Source organism: Spermophilus citellus (genome assembly GCF_964194105.1).
Source record: "Spermophilus citellus genome assembly, chromosome: 9".
Taxonomy (NCBI): domain Eukaryota; kingdom Metazoa; phylum Chordata; class Mammalia; order Rodentia; family Sciuridae; genus Spermophilus; species Spermophilus citellus.
Window position 1 is genome coordinate 17,678,652 of NC_138191.1, and position 27,249 is coordinate 17,705,900.

At 33.0% G+C, this 27,249-nt stretch overlaps 1 protein-coding gene and 1 pseudogene across 2 annotated transcripts in view; one reads left to right on the plus strand and one right to left on the minus strand.

Moving 5' to 3' along the window:
* MAN1A2 (mannosidase alpha class 1A member 2) overlaps positions 1-27,249 on the minus strand; it is a 144,280-nt gene that overhangs the window by 102,714 nt on the left and 14,317 nt on the right. The window contains exons 2-4 of the mRNA XM_081306320.1: positions 13,847-14,102; positions 10,723-10,819; positions 1,029-1,147 (exon numbers count right to left, since the gene is read on the minus strand). Of these exons, the coding sequence (XP_081162446.1) occupies positions 1,029-1,147; positions 10,723-10,819; positions 13,847-14,102 (472 nt within the window). The remainder of the gene's footprint in view (positions 1-1,028; positions 1,148-10,722; positions 10,820-13,846; positions 14,103-27,249) is intronic.
* LOC308656752 (dnaJ homolog subfamily B member 6-like) lies at positions 3,520-7,823 on the plus strand (annotated as a pseudogene). The gene is made up of 3 exons: positions 3,520-3,622; positions 3,737-4,300; positions 7,756-7,823. The product of its transcript is annotated as a dnaJ homolog subfamily B member 6-like (transcript).

Consider the following 27,249-nt stretch of genomic DNA (forward strand, 5'->3'; position numbering starts at 1 on the left):
GAGAAGAAGTGAAGGACACTAGAGTCAAAAGGAACAGAGCAAACACATGGAAATATCATGGAATATAACAGCGAATATGACAAAACAGCCCACATGCCTTTTAGGTACTGGTCTTATGAAAATAATGATTTTTCACTAAGCATCCAAAATGTATCAGATTATGTCAAATAATCCTCATAATATTACAATAAGATAACTATTTTATCATAAGTTTAAAAAGAATAAATAAAATTCCTGAGCCACATATCTAGAATTAATTGTGCTAGGCAAAGTATTGGAAGGATGCATGTAAGCCTGATTATAACAACTTAGAGTTGTACCAAATCATTAAATATTTTCTAAAGAAAAAAGAAACCCAAAACCCACTTATTATTTACAAAGCACTTTTTAATTTCCTGATGTATCTAATTCATTGTTTTCCCCACTCCAATTATTGCTCTAACACACTTACACAATACCTCAAATGATAAGGGCAAGAAAAGTAAAAAAAAAAAAAAAAAAAAAAAAAAAAAAAGATGCTGCCAAAAGGTGTGTATTTTATGCATAAAATAAGTAACAGCTGATGATCCCCAAAGAAGAAAGAGGACTTAGTATTAACATTTCTTTAAACTGCTACTATCATGCTTAGCCTCACAGACCACTGGCACCACTATAACAAAACACTATAAACTGAGTAGCTAATAAACAACAGAAATTCACAGTTCTGGAAGTCCAAGATATAGATGTAAGAGATTCAGTGTCTGGTGAGTGCCCACTTTCTGATTGATAGATGGTACCGTCTAACTGTGTCCTCACAAAGTAGCAGGGGCAAGGCAGCTCTCCAGGGGCTTATTTTATAAGGGCACTAATTTCATTCAGGAGGGCTTTATCCTGATGTCTCAATCACCTCCCAAGGGCTCCATCGTTTATGATTAGGTTTCAATATATGAATTTTGGAAAAATACAAATATTCTGCTATGTTCTATAGCAAAGAAAAATATGCCTTTTCCTAGTCAACCTAGGAGATTAATTATCAATTGTATACTCACCACACTGAAATCAAGGTTGTCTTCAATCCATCTTTGTCCATCTAGAAATTCATCATGAAGTCCCATGATATAAAGGGTATCCAAAGCATCTACTATAGTAGCACCCATCTGTGAACTTCCTATATTGGGGGAGGGGAAATAAGTCATTAAAAGATCCCCTTTATATTAGGTCTATTTTATTTTACATGTATATATTAAAAGTAAATTAAAGACTGTAAGGACCAAAACAGAATACCCAAGACTGTTCACCATTCCCTTAGAATAGATAATATAGTTTACAATATTTTACTGAAGATGGCACATTGATAACTAATAGGAAAATAAAGGAAAACTGAAAGTATAATTCTCCTTAATTTTTGTCTGGTCAGAATATAAGATACCTATCTACTTAACTGAGATAGGAAAAAGAAGAAAAGAAAAAGGAGGATTAATTTAAAAAGGCAAGTGTTGTTCAAGATGACAGCTAAGTCATAACACAACCATGCACATCTGGTTCAAATCCTCAGAAAATACAAAACATATTTAAAACAATAATAAAATGTGTAACAAGGCTAGATAAACATAGTGGAATAGAAATATAACAACCCTTGGTAATCAAAAGCCAGTTAAATCACACTAAAAAAAAATAACGAAATATGTGTTAGAGAAAATTTAAAAATAAAACCTGCCCATAACAAAGAGAAAATCCTGAACAAAAAATAAAAAATGTTTCAGAGAGAGAGGGAAGGAGAGATGAACTAATTCACCAAAGCCAGCCTAACACTAAAACTAGATTTTAAAAACATAGGAGAACAAAACAGGTCTCTCTTAATGAATATAATTGCAAAAATCCTAAATAAAATGCTAGCAAAACAAATCTAGTAATGTAATAAAACCATAAATAAAAGACAGTGAAGGCGTGCTCTCCGAGCCCACAAATGCAATTTTCTCTGTCCTCAAAGAATGGAAATCATTCGCACAGTTCATTGCCTACATTAACATGGCTTTACTATTCAACAACATAAGATTATTGTTCCATGGGATACTCTTATTCAGAAAGATTAACGCCACAAAAAAATGATTTATGGTTCATTCCAGAAAATTACTGAAAAACCTATTAAGTCTTCAACAGAAAATATCAAATAATGATTTACATCCCAAAACTCAGAACCCTTTGCCCTCAAATTCTCCTTTATATTCCTAAACTATTATAACATAATCCTTACTTGACCATAACCAAGAAGCCCTGCCCCATTGAAAATCCCTTTAAGTATGTCTTATCACTAAAAAGACAACTATTCCAACACACAATATCTCATCTTTGTCCTTCCCTTTCTGAAAGGCTACTAAGGCTCAGTCATCTCCAAACTACAGTAACCATCAACAATTTTGTCACATTAACCAACTTAGTCTTATCAAGAGCTGTTCTTGGTGAACCAGCATTCAACATTACTTGGCTCATATTTTCATTTACCGTTCTTACTTTTCTTTTGATCTTCTATTTCTCTTACCCAGTTTTTACTGAGTAAAAACTATTTTCTTCTGATGGTTTAATAGATTAATTCTTTTGACAGCTTTCCTTAACTTACATGTCATTTTCTTGCTCCTATGTTCCTAATAATTTTTTCCACTTATCAATAAGTATGTCTTCTCACTAAAAAGACAACTACTCCAACACACTCTGAAAAATTCTTTGGTGTTTTTTTCCCTATTTAGTTCTCTTCACATTGATATTATCTTGAATGTAATTTCTGAGTTACATGTGAAATTTCCTTTCACTTTTCTTGCTGCTCAGCTTTGTACAAGATAAAAATTTTATCAAGATTTTTAATCATCTACATATCCCTATCTCCTGTACAATTGCTTGAATATGTATTTTTATTTTAGTATACAACCAAAAATATTTATCAAACATATTTGAAATCCTTAAAATTACTATTTTGTTCTTTCAATTTTTCTAGGTAATTATGCTTCTCTGTTAATCTAATTATAAATTTAGTTCCATAATGCACATTTCCTAAAGTATTTGAGGAATAAAAAGATCTATCCCACTATTCCATATTGATCTGGTTATCTCCATAGGGACAGGTTTGTGTCACAAGCTAAAAGTTCATGGAAGAGAAGAGCTAACTTGAAATTACTGATGAGCATTATGATTTTTTACCGAAAACACTGAAGATTTCAACTGGTTAAAAAAAGAAAGAAAGAAAGAAAAGGCTTAAAATTGCAGAGTCAAAAAAGCAGCAAAATATTCATTGCACAATATACAAAACATTCATACAAAATTATTAGGGAAATTAACTAGAAAGAAAAAGGCACAATTTGAAATTTTTGTGCCACTTAAAAGGAAAAAAATAAGAAAAGAAAAGAACTTTTGCTGCCACCAAACCAGCACAGCCTTGAAGACCATGAAAAGCTCAGCCAGCAGCCCTACCCAGTCCTAAACTGGACAATGTGGCCTGGGACTTTTTCCAACAATCTGTTAAAACATGGTGGATTACTACGTTAAAACATGGAGTGCAGAGACAATGCCTCATCCAAAGATATCAAAAAGACATATCAGAAACTGGCAAGTGCATCCAGATAAAAATTCTGAAAATAAAGGAGTGGGAATGGTGCTGGCCAAATTATATTGGTATATTGTGACCACATATGAATATGTAACAACAAATCCCATCATATGCACAACTATAATGCACCAATAAAAAATAGGGGGAAAAAAGCAACAGAGAAAATTCAATCAAGTAGCTGTGGCATACAAGGTATTATCAGATGCTAAAAAACGGGACATCTATGACAAGTGTAGCTAAGAAGGAATAAATGGTGGAGGAGGATGTGTAAGTCATTTTGATACTCTGTTTTAGTTTGGTTTCACATTCCACAATCCAGATGATGTCCTCAGAGAATTTTTTGGTGTAATAAACTCATTTTTGTTCAACTTCTTTGAACACAGATTTAAAGACTTCTTTGGGAACCAAAGCAGGGGTCCCCAAGGAAGCAGAAACTGAGATGCATGCTCATTTTTCTCTGCTTTCAGTGGATTTCTATTATTCAGAGCTGGATTATTTTCTTCATTTGATATAAGATTTACTTCATCTGGGTCAGTAGTTCACGGGGCAACCCCTTCATTCTTTGCAACATTATTTGGCAGCAGTGGGATGGGCAACTTCAAATCTATATCAACTTCTATTAAAATAGTAAATGGCATAAAAATCACTACAAAATGTTGAGAATGGTCAATAAAGAGTAGAAGACTGAAGAAGACTGTCAGTTACAGTCCTTAACAATAAATGGTAAAAAAAAAAAAAAATAGTGCTACACTTGGATAATAAGTAATTCAATGCCCACATTTAACACAAATGTTGAACTATAACATGCACCATTTTAACATTAACAGGAACTTTTTTTTTTAAGATTTCAAGCAAACTCAACTTTCAGTATAATTGTATCTAATCTAATATATTTATACACAGCTCATCTGAGCCCATATTTGTCACAGACTTTTGAGTTTATTGTTGGGACCACACGATAGGACCATTTTTTGTGTGTGTCTTTAAAACTGTTATAGTATCTATATGCACTTTTCTTTTTTAATAAATGTAATCCAAGGTGAGTCTTGACTTTTGAGTACTGCTAGGACAAGATTGTATACTGGATTTTTTTTCAGTAGCTTATAATTAAAGATATTAATATATTAATGGTAATGCATTTCTAGTTGAATAAAAATTTAAGAAGGCTTTCTCGTTGTGCATGAATGCTGGAAACTTAGTATAAGTTTTGACAATTGTTTAACTATGTAATGTTAGCTTAGTTTTTAAAAGCTAGTAAGCTGGGTCTCTGTCATTTGCTTTAAAAAAAATGTGAATGGTATATTTTTTTCGTGAGTAAAAAATAATAATAAAATAAAGGAACAAATGAAAATAATTGAACTTAACATGCAAGTAAGAAATAACAATAAATCCGAGAAACAAAGCAGAATTAGAAAAAGCTAAAGGCAGAAATTAATGAATTAGAATGAAGAAAACTATCAGAATAATATATTCAAAAGATGGGTCCTTGAAAAGAATCACATGGTAAATCTACCTCTAACCCTAATTTTTCAAAAGCAAGTAACAAAATACAAAACAAAAGGAGTAAAAATGCAACAACAAATAAATACAGAAAAAATAAATATAATTATAAGAAGCTCATTTTATTCATGTTTTAACAAATTTGGAAAATAAACAAATGGAATTGGGATGTTTCTATGAAAATATTGCATTATTTTGACTTATCAAAGGAAAAAAACAGAAATTCTTAACAGAAAAGGAAGCAAAAGAAAATGAAAAGTTTTCAAAGAGCTAACCACTAAAAAGTACCACATTCTAGAAGTTTCATAGAATAAATTTCTACTTTAATTTTAAGGCTGACTACCTCTTATTCTGCATAAACCTTTATTAAACATAGGGAAAAAAATCTAATGTATACATTTTGTATACAAATTAATGAAAAAACATAACTTACTAAGGAAAATAATTAGAGCAGATTATGCTAAGTGAAGCTAGCCAATCCCTAAAAAACAAATGCCAAATGTCTTCTTTGATATAAGGAGAGCAACTAAGAACAGAGTAGGGAGGAAGAGCATGAGAAGATGATTAACATTAAACAGGGATGAGAGGTGGGAGGGAAAGAGAGAGAGAAGGGAAATTACATGGAAATGGAAGGAGACCCTCATTGTTATACAAAATTACATATAAGAGGAAGTGAGGGGAAAGGGGAAAAAAAAACAAGGGAGAGAAATGAAGTACAGTAGATGGGATAGAGAGAAAAGATGGGAGGGGAGGGGAGGGGAGGGGGGATAGTAGAGGATAGGAAAGGCAACAGAATACAACAGACACTAGTATGGCAGTATGTAAAAACGTGGATGTGTAACCAATGTGATTCTGTAATCTGTATTTGGGGTAAAAATGGGAGTTCATAACCCACTTGAATCAAATGTATGAAATATGATATGTCAAGAGCTATGTAATGTTTTGAACAACTAATAATAAAAATTTTTAAAAATGGGAAAAAAAATAAACATGTACAAGTATGTTCTCATAGCAGCATTACTAATAACAGCTAATGTTTTGAAATGCAAATATAATGAAAAAAGTTACTACTCATAAAAATAGATAAATTTCAAAAATACAATTTTTCAGCAGAATAATTAAAGTGCAGATCAATATTGGCACAACATGATTCTATTAAGGAAACGTCACTAAGTGGCAAAATACATGGAATGAGATGTCAGAATAATCAACCATTTTTTAGGAAATGGTGACTGGGATGTAGGCTTTTAGATACTGATAGTGATCTATTTCTATAGCAGTGTAAATTGCTGACTCTTCCTGTTTGTTAAATTAGCTTGTACACATTTGTGGTTTGTGTGCTTTTGGTCTGTATATTTTATTTTCATAAAATGTTTACAGAATAAGATTAAAACTTTTTTAAAAAAAGAAAATAAAGTAACTATCTGATTTCATTGTATGATGAAAACAGTGAGGAGTCAAATTGTTGGGCAATATGGTAAGTCTAACTTTATAAGAAACTAACAAACTGCTTTCCAGAGTGCACAATTTTATACCCCCAGCAGCAATATGACAGTTCCAGTTGTTCCACCATCCTTGTCAATATTTGGTACTGTTGGGTCTTTCAAATTTCAGACATTTTAATGGATATGTGGAGATATTATTTTGTGGTATGAATTTTATGTTTTTACTTGTTCTTTTAAGTATACATAACAATAGGATTCATTTTGACATAACTATAAAAGCATGGAATATAATTTGTTCTAATTCAGTTCCCAATACCTCTCCAATTTTATAGTTAATGTTTTCTATATTCTAAAAAGAAAAAAAAAGTTATTTACTTAAAGGTCACAAAGGTTTTCTCATATGTTTTCTACAATGTTGAAGAAAGAGTCAAATTTCATTACTTTTCCAAGTACACCTCAAGTTGATCCAGCACCATTTGTGGGAAAGACTATCCTTTTGCCCACTGAATTATCATTTTTGTTGAAAATCACTTAACAATGTATGTTGATCAGTTTCACTGATCTCTTTGTTTATATTAGACTAAAACCCTACTGTCCTCATTATGAGAATTCTACAGCCAATCTTAAAATCAAGTGATATAAATTCTTCAGCTCTGCTCTTCTTTTTTAAAAATTATTTTGATTACTCTAAGTGCTTCACAGTTTCATACTGGTTCTTTTATAAGACCAGTATTAACCTGATACCAAAGCAAGACAAAGATACTTCAAGAAAAATACAAACCAATATCCCTCTAAAACAAGAAAGCCAAAATCATCACTATATTAGCAAATCAAACCCTAGTTAACTTAGAAATAATGAAAATAATTTAATTAAATACCTACATAAATGCACATGAAAAATAAAAAGTACCTTTCAAAAAGCATTACAAAGTCAAAGAATACTCTTTTCCAATTCAAAATTCCTTTTTTAAATGCAAAAAAAGACCCTTCCCTAACAAAACTAAGAATTCATTCTACTTATCACTGGTTTAATAATTAGTATCAGTACTAACTCTCCTCAATCATGTGCCGCAAGGGCAGGTCCTATTTGGGCAAAACCAAATGAACATATTTTACCTTTTAGGTATAGCACATGGTTCAACCATGGGCACAAGACCCAATTTTAAAAAAAAGCATGAAACAATGAATCTTTCACTGAAACATCTAAGAAACCAAACTATTTCTTCTCTACAGTGTTCTCTTTTCCACAGATGGAGCACTATGAAGACATGAAATTTCAGATGCTGCAACCATCCCGCTAATAAGCCAGGTGAAGATATGAACACAAAGAGATAAATAAAAGAAAGAATTAAAAAAAGTTTAGTTGGAATCAAGTCTGTTTCAGGACTTCATTGAATTGATTGCATTTCCTTTTTAATTTAAGTCATTTTGATATGCATTTTCAATTATCTCCACATAAAGAATCTTCTGATGCCAAGGATGAATTACACATAAGTCAGAGGAACACTAATTTTAGTTACTAATATGAAAGAATTGTTTAATAATCAAAGCTAGGAAAAAGAACCTGTTTTTGGTCAATTTTTCCCCTGTAGCCTAAAATAAAATTTCCATATCCACTTATATGTTCCTATGTTATAGAAGATGGACTTTTACAAGTTTCTGCTAACTTTTAAGATTCTGGTTCAATACAGGTATACTGCATTGTGTATGTCAAATGAGGCGCAGAGAAGTTCTACACTTCCCTTAAGGCTTTTTATTAAAAGGGGGGAGGGTAAAAAAAAACAGATGTACAAAAATTCTCAAACCACTGAGAATGAGAGATAAGCAGAAGGAACAAAGTAGGAAACAAAGTTTTAAACTTTAAAAATGTATCCTTTAATAAACCAACTACATACAAAAGACTAATCATAATCAAGGATCTGTTCCCATTTAGCCTATTTGGCTAGAAAAAAATTAAGCACTAAAAAAGTTTTAAAAAAACAAAACACCTAATTTTGACTACTGAAAATTCTGCAGACTGTGGTTTTGCTTTTTCCACCATTTCACTGTAAATTTTCTTCACACAATATATGTTTTCCATGAGATACAATTAATATTTCTCTTCCTTTAAAATATCAGAACCAGTACCTATTAGATACATGAAAATATAACAGATTTACTAAGAAATATAGTTTGAAAAAAGTAGAAAATCAACATTTACTTCTTATTTTCAAGAATTTAATTTAATTAACCAGTAAGTATAATGTATTTTTTTACATTAATACCTCATTTTCTGATATCTACAAAGCAATGGGAACTTCTCAACTTCTGCAAAGGAAATATACTTTATTTCATTAAACGACAGCTACCAAATTAAATATAGTATCAGATTCTTGGTAGTTACTGATTATCTACATAAAGGAGATTTTTTTTCCTCTTCTACCACAACATCTCTCAAAGCCAGGGAAAATTAATTTTTAAGACATTTTATTTTTGACAGAAAACAAGTTACATGATGACGAGCAATGACAATGATGCACAACTATAATCTCAGTTACTGTGAGACTGAGGCTGGGGAATCCCAAGTTTGAACCCTGACTTAAGCAACTTAGCAAGACCAAAGTTCTTTGTTTCAAAAACAAAAACAAAAAAGGATTTGGGATGTAGCTCAGGGGTTGAATTCTCCTAAATTCAATCCCCAGTAATGCGCGCGCGCTCGCTCGCTCTCTCTCTCTCTCTCTCTCTCTCTCTCTCTCTCTCACATACACACACACACACACACACACACACACACACACACATTATGAGGCAAATTACAGCATTAGAAAAAAATGTTTCCATAAAAAAAATAAGTTTATGACATTTAACAGAAAATGGATGGATCTGGAGACTATTATGCTAAGTGAAATAAGCCAATCCCCAAACCCCAAGGTCAAATGTTCTCTCTGATATGTAGATGTTAACAAACAACAAGGGGGAGAGGGGAAGAACAGAAATTCAGTATATTAGATAAAGCAGAATGAAGGGAAGGAGGGGGAACAGGAATAGAAAAGACAGTGGAATAAATCTGACTTAACTTTCCTATGTATATATATAACTACACTACAGTGAATCTCCACATCATGTGCAACCACAAGACTGGGATTCTAATTAGAATAAGAAGTAGTCCATGTTTGTATAAATACTTCAAAATATACTCTACTATCACATATAACCAAAAAGAACAAATAAAAATAAAAATCTCAGGAATAAAAAAAGAAAAATGGGGCTGGGGATGTGGCTCAAGCGGTAGCGCACTCGCCTGGCATGCGTGCGGCCCGGGTTCGATCCTCAGCACCACATACCAACAAAGATGTTGTGTCCACCGAGAACTAAAAAATAAATATTAAAAATTCTCTCTCTCTCTCTCTCTCTCTCTCTCTCTCTCTCCTCTCTCACTCTCTCTTTAGAAAAAAAATGTTTTCATAGTGTCACAAGGAAAAATACTGTCATTTGAATTATTGTGAAGATATACTTTGATTAATAAAGAAACTTCATTGCATGTGACTAGTATAGAAGTATAGTACCTTCTTATTAGTACCTTCTAATCCCCATTAAAATTTTCTTGCCTTCACCTATCATTGTTTAAAAAAAAAAAAAATCCATCACATCAAAAAGCATTTAAAATGGGGGTAAGGAGTAAAGGCAAGAAGGAGTAGATCAACAATTCTCAAGACTTAAACTTGAGTTTAATAAAACCTGTTCAGTCAAATTGGATAACCAACAAACAGAAAAGTTCAACAAGTGAACTGAGCTAAAAAGAGGTAGGAAAACAAAACTCAAGATTAATACTACTCTTCCTCAAACCTCCATTAACACACAAACTGTTAATTTTTCCTTAAGAATTATGAATTTACAACATAACTCAATTTACCAACCAAACTACTTTGGGTGTATTGCTTTTATTTTTTTCAATGTATATAGTACTAACGGAATTTCCTATCTCTTCCCTCTTCCTCTACATATGCAAATGGTATTGTGTTGAAGAAGAAAAACTACAAATAGTATTTGGAATACTAAGCATTCCAAAGTAACTAGAACTAAATCTTGACATGCTTGCAAAAAAATATACGTTTACAGTTCCACAGAAACAGATTTTACAAAGTACTTTTAAAAAATTAATCTTGTTTTAAAATATGGAAACAGAGAATGGAAACAGTAATTAGAGAAAAGTAAATTTACCAAATATGTTAGTGGAGTGTCCTTTCCTTGCAATAGGTCTGAGTTCGTTATGACCCCATCCATATGTCCTATAATTATCCCAGGCATGTTTCATCATCTGAGAAGAAAAAATTATAATTCATCAAATTAAAATATTCGCAGACCATTATTTTTATATTTCATGTAATTCAGGGTTCTATTACCATATTCTTATACATTCTTCTAGGTCTCCCTACATAAGCATATGATTCAATTAACACTTGTATCAGTGTGAAAAAACTCATAACTATGTTAATATCAATCTATACATAACTATGTTAATCTATGTAACAGAAAAAAATTATGTGTAATCAACAATTTTTCTTGAGGAGCAAGGTGTTTGGCATTCTTTACTTTTAAGAACTGCCAATCCTTTTGAGAACAGCTACCCTACCCTCATTGTGATTGTATCAGAGGTGTCAATCACAGGGCTTTGCTTCTATCTCTAATTAATTCAGCATGGCGAGAAAATTTCTTACCCTTCAATCAGAAGTCAGAAAACTTTACTCTGCTGAGGTAGCACAAAAACAGTACTAGATAATATATAACCAAAATGACACAGTTTGTTTAAAAAACAAAAACAAGCAGCTTTTAGAATTTGGCACACGTTATAGTTTGCCAATCCCTAGACAGAGTGACTGGGTTCATGTGACTTAAGTAGGGACAATCATATCCTTTTTAAACATACTATTATAGACACTGGGAAACAGGGAGACTTTCATTTTGTGATCACAAGGTCTATATAATATAGAATCCTGGAGCTGAAAATGACTAGCTCTCCTAACAAGGAAAAACTAGATAGCAAAAGGAAATAGAGATAAATGCATACTACTGACAATTATATCTACATACTTAGATTGAGTCAATTCTAAATCCATAGTTTAAATTCATTAGGCTAATAAACATTTTTATATGAGTTAGTTTGAACTGAGTTTCTTACAACTCAAGAAGTTCGGTAACAAAGTATTTAATTATATATCAGCAGAATTATATAATACTAGCTATGGTGTATCAAAAATCTATTCATTTAATAGCATACTATTCATTAAAACATTTTCCAATTTGTTTAATGCAGGCAGCATGCTCATACATCTAAAATAGACAAAGACTTTATAAGAAATATACTCCAGGGCAATATATTTCACAAACACAGAAAAAAAATTCTTTTAAAAAATTAGCAATAGATAAGGAAAATACCATACCGTGAGCAAGTAGAGTTTAACCCAAGACTAAAAGACTAATTTAACTAAAAAAATAGTTAATATAATTCACCATATTAACAAAATAAAGGGTGGGGGAATTGTGATCATTTCTGTATAGACAAAAATACAGACTATTTGACAAAATTCAACACTCATTCACAACAGAAATTTAGTAAGCTGTACCTACAAGGAAACATCTTCAACCTAACAAAAGCATCTTCAAAAAAACCTACTGCTAACACACCATATGTAATAATAAAACACTAAATGATTAAACCTGTAGTTAGGAACAAATCAAGTTTGTTCTTTCTCAGCATTTCTTTCAAACAATGTACTGCAAGGCCTTGCCAGTGCAATAAAGACAAGAAAGAGAAATAAGGAAAAAGGGAACGTACTTCTATTCCTATAGGACATGTCTATGTAGAAGGAAAATCCTAAGCAATCTACAAAAGAGCCACTAGGATCAGTAAATGATCTTAGCAAAGTTAACAGGCTACAAGTTCAGCAAACTAAAATCAGTTATATTTCTGTAAAATGAATTCTGTTTGTATTTCTAGCAATTCACTGAGCCTCAGGGTCACCTTGGGGGTCCCCTGAACACACATGGTTATTTATCTGAAATTATTATATATATGAAAAGTTATTTCAAAAAATTGTAGTGGCATCTAAAAAAAAAAATCTATCACTGTTTTTCCCTCCAACACTGTCAAAGAAAGTATCTTAAGCAGTCTCTGTATATAAAACAAAACCTCTAAAGATGAGGTAAAAATTAGAGTACAGCTCTATTTTCACTCCATCCAGGTCCAGGTTTTATAATAATTTATAAGTCCAACTTTAAAATATCTAATAAACCTTTTATATCCATTACTAGAATATATGCAAATAGATATTTGGCCATTTAAATTAAATGCCTTATTTTAAGATAAATAAGCTTTCTGAAATATTGTCCATACTATCATATTCTGACAAAATCTTTTCCTTCAGAGGCTGTACAAGTGCAAACTCCATGCAAGATTATCATAAATTCTAAGCAACAAAGTTCATCTCAAATATACTGGATTTTCCTCCCTCAGTTACTCTCTTTTATCTGTAAGTAAGTCCTAGAATAACAGGTTTAATTAAAGGCCCCTGAGACTAAATAAATATAAAAAATTTTTAGATAAATCTTTCCCCATTCTTCAATTCATAGAGACTCTTTGGAAGAAATATGTTCTTAATGTGTAGTACAGTTTAGAGGTACCATAATAACTCCTTAAAAATAGTTGATATTATGCTTACTTGTTTATGAAAAGATTTGCACAAGCAAAGATTCTTAATAACTAAAGACTTAAAATTGATTATGCTGTAGAAAAATTATAAATGGATTCTATTCTATATTATTTATAAAATGCTAAATTTCATAAGATATCTGAACACAATGAAAATGCTAAAACCATCAAAACAACCTTGTGCCAGGCACAGAGGCACATGCCTATAATCCCTGAAGTTCGGGAGGTGAAGGCAGAAGGAGCAGGAGTTCAAAGCCAGCCTCAGCAACAGCAAGACACTAGCTAAGCAATTCAATGAGACCCTGGATCTAAATAAAATACAAACCAGGACTGGGGATGTGGCTCAGTGGTACCCCTGAGTTCAATCCCTGGTACCAAAAAAAAAAAGAAAACAACCTTGTATCAAATTTGTGATTGTACATAATTATATTACAATCAACACCAAGAAAGAGACAGAGCTCTAGTCTTTACTGCCGACCTAGAAACTGAAATACAACTATGACCCAAGAACAAAAAATATCAAAATATGGCAACACAGATGGTATAAATATATATATTTATATCCACACACTTCTATAACCAGCCCGGTAAACACATGTCCATAACCAGTCCATGTCACAAATCTCAGCTTATTACCTCTTTAATTTTTTCCCTTTTCTTTCTTATGTCACTATCTTCTGGTTCTCCACCACTGATTCCTACAAGGTTTGGAATAGGGACTGGTGGCAGAGGCTTGTTCTCTTTTATCTTCATTTCTTGAGCTACCTTGTTTTTCTCTGTCTGAATTTCTGCACGTATTTCCTCTTTTGACTTCCTTAATTTTTCTTTTGCTTCTTCCAGGGCCTTCTCATGGTCTGCTCGAATTTTATTTCTCAAACGTTCTTCTTCTTCCCTAGGAGGAAAGAAAAACAACAACAAGAAGACTGGTAAGAGTGAGCATTCTTAAGAAAATCAACCTTTAAACAAGAAAAAAGTTCCTCATCAAACTGATCACTGTTTTCTAATCCTGACATTGAAAGACAAGAATGATCAGTGAGAAAGACTCAGATTTGCCTAAAAGAATAGGATAAATATAACTTGATATGAGTAAGAAAATGAACTTTGCTGAAGAGTAAGGACTTTACATAGTAGGGAAAGAGGAAACCTAGAAACAAAGTTCCAAGTTCAAGGTTAAGTCAAAATAGAGAAAATGGCGGTTAGTAACTTATGGGTATATGAAAAAAGCAGAAAGCAGTGAAAAAATTAAGGGAGGAGAGAAAGTAAAACAGAATTAAGTGTCAGAGATGGAACAAAAATATAAATACAAGGACAAAGGGGAAAAAATACAAAGGGAAAAAAAATTTCATTTGTTGTAAGTACAGCATATGCTTCTAAAAATTTCAAATTTTGGAACTAAGATTTCATAGTGCGATGGTTCAACTGATGTGGACACGACCACTTAAAACCCTCCTTGGTTGCCATTGAAAATACAGATTCCAATTTAATATGTCCATTTAAAACCTATAGATCTGTACAAGTGTTCCTTATCCTAAATTCTTGGGATCAGAAGCGTTTCTGATTTGATAGGGTTTCATGTTTTAAAATACGTGCACAGACATCACTGTGTCTAGAATAACACTCATTCCCATTGCATCTTTAATTTCTAAGGCCACCTTTAAAGATAGATTATAACTCCTGAGCTCATCATATGATACCCAAACTCAAAGGCTGGCAAACCTTATTGAGCCCTCAAACCCTACTGAGCCATGAGCCCTGGTTCTCTGAAGAAGTAGAGGTAAGAATAGGTTATCTGTTCAGGGCTCTTTCTTTTGTTTCTGGGTGGTTTAAAAACTGGTCAACACAGGAGTCCCTGGAAACAAGCTAACCAAGTTCAAACTCCCAGAGAGCCCTACAACCTAGAGTCTACTCTAGTTCAGCTGCTTCTCTAAGACCTCCAGAGGCTCTGCCCTGACCATATGGCTCACATGACCTCCCCCCAGAGCATGAGCTGAGCAGGATTTTCTGAAAAAGTCCTCCTTCGAGGCCTGAACCACATCATACAAGAACAGGGACTAACTCCTGAACCATAGTCTTCTTTCACAGACTAACAGCTTCAAAAGAAATATAGAAAAAATTACTATTTCAGAAGTTGTGGTTATAGTTACACATATTTTAAGGTACACATGTTAGTAAGAACTCAAAGGTAATATGCAGATAATAAAAGCAGTATTATTCAAATCTGACTTTTAACCCAGGCTCCAAAACAGTATATCTAACTGCCTTACCTGAGGTCTCCAATTCACAATCCAAAGCAGAATAGTTGATTCCAGTACCCAACACTCACTTTTCTGCCAATCTACATGACAGAACTAATGAACTTTCTGAAATTATACTGATTATATCATTCTCTCACATAAAACACTACCTCCTGGCATCCCTTATCCTTAGTAATTATATTCTGGCCTATTAAAAAATCCTATATAATGTGCCCTCTACTTATGTATCCCTCAATGTCTAGTCCAATACCTGGAATATAATAGGCACTCATAATATTAAATACAAACAAACAGATTTCAAGACCCTCATCTAAAGTGATTATGAGATAAACATTTATGGACCACCATAAGGCTATAAATGATCAAGATATATACATAGAAAATCTGACTTCAGGGTGAGCAATCCAAATGCACCCTCAAATACATATTAAAATTCATGACATGGTAATATGGTAACATTTAGGTGTTAATAATACCGCCATGTGATAGCTTCCTATTTATTATTTTTATTAACTAAATGTTAATGCTAGAATCAATTGTTCCTCCACAAGAAGTACACATAATAGCAACATGTGTTAAAAATTATATAACTTTTATAGAAATAAAAAAATTAAATTTTAATGTTCTAGAAAAAAGCTCCCGTCATATTATCTCACTTTATTGAACTGACAGTTTAACTTTTCCATTGAACTTGTACTACTGAAATATTGTGAAGAGTTTTATTCAAAGACCTGTTGAAAATCTAAACCATCTATAAATGCATTTGCACTTGTCCCTCAAAAAGCACTACTTATTTAAGAGTTTAGTAAGCATACTCACCATTTCAGAAAAACCAATATCAACTAGAGTTCAAAGACCAATCACCTAGTACTTAAGAGGAAATGCAGAATTTCAGGAATTAAATTAGAACTCCTGAGAACTGTATTCCAAAAGGAATCCTTTTTGTAATTAAAGGGCCTGGGGGGATTTCACTTAACCCAAAGTCAGGAGACAAACATTTTAGCTCCAGCCCTACCAACTCACTCTGCAACCTGGCATAACCACTAAAAAAAAAAAAAAAAAAAAAAAAAAAACTTCAAGATCAGGACCTTCATCGATAGAGACAAGAAAACAGATGATACTACCCTGACTATATCACTTTTAAATAGTGCTTTTTACTAATTACTTTCACTTACATTGGATCCACTGACCTAGGAGATCCAAGGTAACTAAATGAGCTCAGTAAATGGTAATATTCTATACACACATTAAGTCATTAATTATTTCAACCCTCCTTCTAACCTCTCCTCCAAAATACAAGGGATGACAGCAAACCTTCCAACAGTCACAGGAAAGAAAGCACTTTATTTCCTTTCTTCCTTAACAGTATTTTTCTAAATAACCACTTAGTGGCACTAAAAAATTTCTAGCTAATATATTAAAGTTATACCCATTTATTAGACACCATGTGATGTTTCATTGTTTCTACATGTGTATATATTGTGCACTAATCAGATCAGAGTAAACCTATCTCCTCAAATACTAATCATTTCTTTATGATGAAAACATTCAAACTCCTGTTTTTTAATAAATAGTACATTATAATTAGTATTATTATATACTGCAAAAATTTATTTTCATTTTGATCTTCATTCAACTGGCTCCTCAAATTTCATTTCAACAGCCAATTTCTAGATCATCAATTGGGTCACCCCTTTTCTCTTCTTCTTCTTGATGGTACTAGGAATGAAACCCAGGGGTACCGGTCCTTTTTTCCTTTTTTTGAATTTTGAGACAAGATCTTAACTGTTTTTCAAGTAAGACTCAAACTTGAGCTCCTTCTGCCTGGGCCAACTGAGTAGCCAGGATTACAGGCTTTTGCCACCATGCCTGGTGGGTCATTTCTTTTGAACCTTTATTTCACTTAGATCTTTCTTTTCCATATTTTTAACTTTGACAACTTTGTTTTAATCAGCTTTTGTATCACTATGACCAAAATACCTGACAAGAACAACTGTGAGGGGGGAAAATTCATTTGGGGCTCACAGTTTCAAAGCTCTCAGTCCACAATGGCCAACTCCATTGCTCTGGGCCTAAGGTGAGACAGCATGTCATGGGGTAGGGCCCATCAAAGGAAAGCTGCTCAGCTCATAGTAAGGTCAAGACATGGGGGTGGAGGGGAGGTATAAGTGGCCACAGAGAAGAACATCCCTTCCAGGGCATTCCCCAGTAACCCACTTCCTCCAGCTGTGCCCCACCTATCTACAGTTACCACCCAGTCAGTCCATTCAAACTAGGATTGAATGATTAGGTCATAGCTCTCATAGTCTAATCATTTCATCTCTGAATATTCCTGTATCAATAGGAGTTTTGGGGGGACACCTTATATCCAAACAATAACAAACTTCAACAGATTCATCTATAAACATCTTTTATTTTCTTTTTCATCAGTGCTTTTATCTGCCTGTGTTGTAAAGAATCTGTCCTTCCCCAAATTAAAGTCTGGCTATTTTCTTTGGTTTCTGGGAAGTAATCTGCCAAATGTGATAAAGTATCTCTGTCTATCCACAGTGGGATTGGCCTCACCTGACAGTCTTAGGATAGAAGACAGCTCTGACAGAAACACCAACAATGTAACTTTGGGTGAAGGCTCTGGGTCACATAGTTCATCCAGAGACTGAGTTCAACAATTTAGACAAGAAAACAATATTGTCTACAGAACGAAGCCCCCGTAAAAATGCTGGACCCTGAGGATTAGGTGAGTTTATCAAGATTGGCAATATTCCATGCACACTGTCACACACCGATGATGGGAAAACACACTATGCAAAGGCAAACACCAACAAAACTAATAATTATGGCTTACATATACCAGGCAACTGGTTTAGTCAATTACTTAGATTACCTTATTTAATACTCTTACCAATTACTTGTACTAATTTTTTTTGTATATATTTTGTGGGGGGGGGGATGCGTAGACACATGCTTTTTATTAAGGGAAAATTCATACATGTAAAAGTAGATAGGAAAGTATAATGAATTCCCCATACTTATTATTTATTATTGGTTGTTCACAACATTACAAAGCTCTTGACATATCATATTTCATACATTAGAATCAAGTGGGTTATGAACTCCAATTTTTACCTCAAATACATATTGCAGAATCACATCGGTTACACATCACATTTTTACATACTGCCATATTAGTGACTGTTGTATTATGCTACCTTTCCTATCCTCTACTATCCCCCCTCCCCTCCCCTCCCATCTTCTCTCTCTACCCCATCTACTGTAATTCATTTCCCTCCATGTTTGTTATCCCATTCCCCTCATAACCTCTTATATGTAATTTTGTACTTGTACTAATTTAACCCTCTATTAAAAACCTTTCTTTTTCTTATTGTGAAAATAACAAGGCACAAAGAGAAAAATTAAGTGACTTGTTCAGGGTCACAGAGGTAGAAAGTAGAAAGCCTGGATATAAAAAAATGCATTTTGACTTCTTAAACACCATACAAATGCTGCTTTTTATATGAGAGGAATTTTATGTAAGAGATTGTCTCTTACTGATTGCACAGATATTAATAACTGTCTCCCAATAGATATTACTTCTTCCTTAGCCTTAGAGCCCTCAATTGTTTTGTAAGGTAAATGTTCCTACTAAATAAAAACTACTAGCCTCTCTTATTTATACTGTCCTACAAAATTTTTGTGTCTGATCAGAAATTAACCTCTATCTTGGTTAAGCCACTGTTACTTTGTGATTTTTGTAATCGATAAGTAACCTACCTAATCTTAACTGAGACATTATCCATCCTAGATGGTCTACTTTCCTGAAGCTCTTTTTAGTTAGTATTTTGAGTGTTGACTTGACAGGGATGAACTACCAATATATTTCCTTGTCCAATTAGAATATTTAAATAAACCATGTGTGGAGGCACTCTGAAGAACAAAAATGATGCTAAATTACACAGGGATACATAAAATTACACTGAGATCTTATTTGGCAAAACTATTTCCTTTTGTAGTCACTTTCAATTAGAACTTTTAACCTTCACCTAGAAACATGAAGTCTCACTCATTCTTTAAAATAAGTAGATATGGGAGTAGGAAAGATGGTGTAATAAGATGGACATCATTACCCTAGGTACATGTATGATTGCAGAAATGGTGTGACTCTACATTGTGTACAATCAGAGAAATGAAAAGTTGTGCTTTATTTGTGTACAATGAATCAAAATTCATCTGCTGTCATATGTATAAGTAATTAAAACAATTTTAAAAATAGTAGATAAATAAAAACCTCCCTCCTAACTGCCTCTAACTCTACCTTCACTGTTTTCCTCTTCCTTCCTCTCACCACTATACCTTTTTAAAGAGTACTACACTTGTTTCTATTTCCTAGACCTTACGTAATTCTTCTATACACCACAGTGAAAAATTGATAGCTAAGCTTATCCTTTCTTCAAAATTCTCTTTTCCTCAAACATGCCTTTCCAATAAGCTTACCACCTGGCTTTACCATCTTCAATTAACACCAAACTGTATTCCATTCTCTGGGCCACTTCTATTCTTCCCCAACATACTCCTCCTATTAACATCAACCAACTGTACTTTCTTAATTATATCAAAACACATATGTTCAGCCTTCATCAGGTAACTAAGTACTCCAGATCCAAATGACTAACACTACGTAGGTTATCACCATTGAATATTTGCCAGATACCTCCAATTCAACATCTCCAAACAGGATTGAATAATTAATATGGTAAAGGAAAATCAAGGGCTAAGCTTGTTCATGAACGCAATATCAAAATTAAAAATCAATATTATAGCAAAGCAGATCAGCAATATTAGGAATCAGAAAAAAGATAATTCATCAAAACTAACTGGATTTCTCCCAGTATGCTTCATACTATCAATATAACTTATCTACTAATAGGTAAAATAAGAAAAATAGAAACTGACAAAGACAGTGGTAAAATTCAACACCCAGGACTAATGGAGAGGTAGCTCAGTGGCAGGGTACTTTGTCTAGCATGTGAATGGCCTTGAGTTCAATTCCTAGTACCACCAAAAACAAAAACAAACAAGCCAAAAAGAAAAAAGAAAAAAAAAAACACCATTTCTAATACCAAAACCTAACAGCAAAGAAGAAAAAGAGAATTTTAACCATATAAAAGATGTCTTCTCAAAATGACAGCAAGTATAATTTTTAATAATGAAACTACAGAAGCAATTCCCTCCCAAACGAGGGAAACAAATAAGAATGCTCATTATCACAGCTTCTATTTGGTTGTAGTATAAGTCCTAGTCAATAAAATTAAACAAAAAATGTGAATATAAGGAAAAGAAAATTTTAAAAAATATATCTTCTGTCATAAGCAATATTACTTCTACAGAGAAAACCCAAAATAGCCAACGAATCGTTATAAATAAGAGTGCAAGAAGTCAGGGAACAAAACTACCTAGCAGACAGCAGATACTCAGTAATGTAATTTCTTCTCTTCCTACCTACTGGATCCCATCTTTCTAGATTCCAAGTCTTCAAACTTCCACTGATACTTACTTTCTTCTATGGCAATACCAACACCATTACACATCCATTGCCTCTTGCTAAGAGTTCTAGGCCTTGTTCTTTTGACTAAAGTTTTAAGAAATAGGTGAGCCCATATGGACTTTAACTATTCTCAACCATTATAGACTGTACTAAATTTTTTCTTATTACTCCCCCCAAACTCATGAATAATTTACCTTTACCCTTATGTGCTAACAAAAAGAAAAAATCAATAATGTAATATGATCTTTTAAAAGATAAATGACAGCTAATACCATAAATTTTTAAATAATGCTAGATATTAAACAACCTTCTCAAATATCCTATATTTTCATAATATTCAAGAGAAATTTCAGAGAATTCAGGAAAGCACAATAAAAACAGTAGAAGCAGTTATGTAAACAGCTACCTATATACAACATAGGCCAAAAATGGTTTTAAGAAATGTCTACAGGTCAGTCAGCAACTAGTACAGAAAACACTAAAACAGAAGCATTCTATAGAGCTTAGAGGCTAAGTGTCTGAAGGAATTTAAGCCTTTCCAAAAAGAAATGCTAATCATGACCTTCAAGGTCATGAAATAACTCCTTAAACTTGGAGGTAACCAACATGTCAACTATTATAATGGAGCTGTTCACAAATTCTGCCTAAGATGATTCTCAGCAGCAACTGAATGTACTCTATCTGCTCAGAATAATACAGTTATATAAACAACAAAGAAATTTCAGAATGTTATCATTTTAAGCCAAATCGTGTGTTTTCCAGTGTACTGATTGTAGGTAAGAATGAACAGCACAAACTGTATCACATTTGGGCTCCCCATTTCATAAGAATGAATCCTACTATTCTTAAGATAGCTTAATAGAAAAGAACAACTATTTCTCAATAGAGGTAATGGGTCAGCCACATAAAAAAGTCTAAAAAATACTCAATGTCAAACACTGAGAAATCCACTGAACCTCAACTTTCAACACTAAATCCACCTGCTTTGATCACATAATTCCCATATAACACCAAAATGCTTCCATTTTAATAATGCAGCCCCTGGACATCAACAGTAACTCACTGTCTCTAAAGTTTGGCTGACCATTTGTTTGGCTACTCAAAGATTTCATTTACATGGAGAAAAACTATAGATTATTCTAACTGGAACTTTAATAGGATTTGAGTTAATAGTAATTTCAGTTTAAATCAATGGTGATAAGTTATTAAATTAATTTTAGCTTAACTCAATGATGATCAACCATCATATTCCAAACATGAGGGGCCCTGAAATTGGTGCAGGAAATACACAGAAAAATATGACACCTTATTTGCTCAAAGGGTTCTCATAAATAAAATAGGCACAAAATGTGTGAATCACAACAGTGACTATCATAGGAAAGGTAAAATATACATGGAAAAAGAATAGCCATTTTCTAAGCATACCAGAATGACTGGAAAGCACATTTACAGAGGGAAATGGCAGAAAAAAATACATTATCTTCAAACAGAAAGGGGAGAACAGGAGTTTGCCAGGCAGATCACAAAAATTAGGACATTCTAGGGATAGAAAGCAGATTGTACAAAGGCAATGAAGAAGTTATATAACATACCAGATAGCAAATTAATTTAATACAACCACTAAAGTATAGTATGTAGGGTGGAAGAGGGTACAGTAAAGTAGGATATACTAAGCTTAACAAGGAAACCAGAGAAAGCAAAAGCTCAATTATGAAGAGAGCTTACAGTGCATTCTAAGGACAAAAACAAGTCACTGAAGGACTTCAACTTGAAAGTGTCATAATTGTACTTAAATTTTGAAAAGAGGACCCCCTCAAAATTGACTTGGGAGTGGAGGAGAGAAGGGAGATGATATAAGACTAGAAGCAGGCATGCAGGCAAAAAATGAAAATAGTCACCAGGTACAAGCACATGCCTGTAATCCCAGTGGTTCGGGAAGCTGAGGCAGGAGGATTGTTGGTTCAAAGCCAGCCTCAGCAACTTACAGAGTCCCTAAGCAAATGAGTGAGACCATGTTTCAAAATAAAATATAAAAAAGAGCTGGGTGTTTAATTACCCCTGGGTTCCAAAAAATAAAAAATAAGAAGACAATCACCTAATAATTTGTATCTAAAATAGGTATGAAGAAGGAGGACTGAATATCAGAGACCTCAGAAAGGCAGAACCAGTTTAAGACAAGTTAGTAAATACGAAAAGGAAAAGAAGTTAAAATAGTAGGTTTTTCACTGTACTGACTAGAAAAAAGGGGTACCATTAACTAGACAGAGAATAAAGAAGAAAAAAGTTATTTGGACAAAGAGAGACAAACTTCTATGACTTGAGACATGCTAAGTTAAACTACAATGCACACAGGTTCAGATGTACAAGGCTGACAACGAGGATTTGGAAATCATCAGCCTATGGAAGACAGATGAAGCTCTCACCTAACTATATTACTTAACAAGGGTGAATTTTATGTTGTATAAGGTATACCTCAAGAAAGATGTTTCATTATGAATGTGGGAGCAGCTATATTAATATGAGGCAGTAGTTCATAAGAGTAGGGGTAAAGGTGACCATTTTATACAACACATACTATTTACTGATTTCAAGCATACAATTCAGTGGCTATTGATATATTGGAAGAATGACCACTCATTTGATTATACTTTTGATTTCTTCTTTCACCCATGATTATTGGGTCAAATTATGATTTTAAGTGTTTTAAATTTCCAGATATCTGGAGATTATTCAGTATCTTCATCTCATTGATCTTTATTTTAATTCCATTGTAACAAAGAACATACTTTATACTGTTTGAGTCCTTCACTCGTTTTATGGCCCACAAAATGGTCCATGTACGTACATCTTCATTTGAACGTGAACATGAATTTTGCTTTTGGGTAGAGTGCTTCATAAACATCCATTAGGTCAAGCTGGTTGATAATGTTAAAGTCCTTTATATTCTTAACATATTTTCCTTCTACTTTTTTTTCCAATTCTTGAGTGAATGGCATTGAAATTATCACAAATTACCAATATTAGGAATGAGAGAAATGACATAACTATAATCTGACAAATATTAAAGTGAAAGAAAGTATATCAACTTTATACCAAAAAATTCATCAATTTATATCCCTTGTTTAATAAAATCCTATTCAAATAAACTCAAGAAATAGGTTACCTCAATAGTCAATAGCCTATAATCTATTTTAAAAAACTGAATGTATAAAACCTTTTCTCATATACACCAAAAAAAAATCCACTTCTAGTTCATATTATTTCAATGGTGAATTATACCAAGGATTTTGGTCAAAATTAATAGCAGTTACACAGAAACTCTTTCAGAAAACTTCCCAACTCATTTTATGAGACCACTTTACCTTGATACAGAATCAGACAGAGCAAAAATAAGTAAATAAAATTAGAAACTAATATCCCTCATGAACAGAGAAATCCACTAGTAGAATTATATAATAAACAATGACCCAAATGGTGTTTAATAGTCAAATATCAAACAATGTAGCAGACTTAGAAAAATGATAATATCATCACCCTAACTGAGGCAGAAAACACACTTGACAAAAATTAGATATTCACCCGACTTTAAAAAAAAATTAAAAAACCTCATCAAACTAAGAATACCAGTGAACTGATATAAGCATCTGTATAAAATCCATGGCTGACATCAAAGTTACTAGTGAAAAACAGAACAATTTCTTGCTAGAATCAAGACCAAGGGAAAGATACCCACTCTCACCACATCAACTCAATAACACATCAGACACTCTATGGAAAGTGTAATAGAGCACAAAAAAAAATAAAATAAAAGCATGTAGGTTACAAAGGAAAGAATAAAGCTGTATTTGTTGATAGGAAAGATGATTATGTAAAAATTCTGTGGAATCTACAAAAAAAATTTTAAAAACAAAGCCATAAAATACAGTAAGTTAGTTTTGAAGTTAGTTTTGTAAGATAGATCATTGAACAACAGTCAACATTAACAAATCAGATGTATTTCTATTTACCAGCAAAGGAAAAAAAAGCAAAATTTTTAAAATATCACTTAAAATAGCATTAAAAAATGTGAATTGCTTTAAAAAGTTTAAGAAAGATGTGTTAAGACCTATATGTTGAAAACTATGAAACACGGCTGAAAAGAAATTACAGAAAATCCAAATAAGTAAAAAGTTATAGCATGTTTGTAAACTGAAGACTCAATACTGTTAGGATAAAAATTCTCCCAAAATTAATCTATATAGATTTGATGCAATCCAAACAAAAGTATAAGCAGGCTTTTTCAGAAAAATTAGAAAGATGATTTTAAATTTATATAGAAATGCAACCAAGAATAGCCAACTTTTTTAAAAAGAGAAAAGAAACTGGAGGCTTAAGCTACCTAATTTCAAGACTTAGTATAAAGATACAGTTAAAAAGACAATGCAGTAGTAGCATAAAAATGCACAATTAAGTACAAAAACAGATTCATACATATATGGTCATTTAGTTTTAAACAAAGATGCAAAGAAAATTCAACAGAAAAAGTAAAGTCTTCATTTTCACAAATGGTGTTGAAACAACTAAATATCTATACAATATAATACTGTGTGCAATTCACAAAGGAAATTGTCTTGTATAGTGAACTCAAAAAAAAAAAAGTTACAGTGTTGGGCTAGGACTGTGGCTCAGTGGTAGAGCACTTGCCTAGCATGTGTGAGGCACTGGGTTCGATTCTCAGCATCACAAATAAATAAATAAATAAATGTCCACTGACAATCAAAAAAAAAAGTAGCGGTGAAAAAGAATGACTCCAATCCGGGATCCAGTTTTAAGCTTCCCTGAGAGTAAGGATGATGTTTCAAAAGTCTAGTGATAATCTTTTATTTACTTAGGCTATAATCTACAGATTAACTGATAAACATCAGTGAATTCTGCTTAATGATCTGTAGGGTCAGAGAAACTTGAAATTTACATGATCTGGAACAAGTTAAATTCTATACCTCAGTTTGCTGGGCTGTAAAATGTAAACAATACCTCCTATATAGAACTAAATGTCAAATACCTTAACTTCTAAAGAGTGACTATCTTGCACTTTGGGGGAATTATACTCTGGGACAGAAGCACATTCTTCTTCATCTTTAAAAGCATCTAGCAACTCAAATAGATCAGTATCAGGTCTCCTTCCTACTTCTTTAGGCTAGAAATGTATTAGGATCAGTAACACTGGTTCTCTAATGTTTTTCTACTCTATCATAGCTGTGTACCTTTCACCTATTAAAATGGGAAAACAAATTATCTTCTCTTCTTAAGCAATCCCTATTTAAACTAAAGACCCAGCCTCCCTTACCAGCCTTGATGCCTTTAAAAATACCCCATGCAACTCTGACCACCCTCTAAATAGATTCTGTATTTTCATACCTTCCAGACTATGCACATTAAACCCTGCAATCTCCTTTACTTCTACCTTGATGAGTTTATGTTCATATCTTAAGAATTCCATTCATGTTATCACTATCCAGAATTCTCTAGGTTTTCCAATATTATTAAAACTTAATTTAAGAAACCACTCTGGAAATAGAGGTATCCAGTGTCATGAGGTAGCAATGCCATAACCAGTGCTTGGTGATTAGCAACAATGACAATGGAACCTAATTATTCCTTAACCTTCACTGTGGTTCTGTCTGGCTTCGTTTAATGAAGTCTGGCTTTACTTAATAACTATTTTCTAAACCTAGTTCTCCAGACTTTAAATTCAACTCTGAAAGCCACCCAATATCCTTCCAATAAATACATTTTTTGCATGTGTTATAGTTGATTTCTACTATTTGTATCAAAAAGATTCCTTTCTGTAATTCTTATACTGTGAATGGAAAATATTCTAGGAATAAAACCAGGCTTTTGACTCCCCGCCCTACCAGCACTTGCTAAGGCAATACAATTAAAATAAAATGGAAAATGCTGACTTACCAATACCACTAAGAAACTGAGAAGAATCCCACCTATATGCTTAAAACCCCAAGTTATTCTGAATATGGCACAGATAACAAGGTGACATGTAGGAAGGTAGTCAACCAGCCCATAATTACTATTTACTATTACATACTCAAAAAGAAGGCACTTCCGAGCATCTGGGAAGAGATCTGGAGTCTAGCAAGGCACTCAGCTACATAGTCTACTGTTCTCTTCTATTTATACACCTGAATTAAAAACTGGTATGTGCTCCAGCACAGGCTAAAAAAGTCTGTCTTGGTCACTTCTGGGAA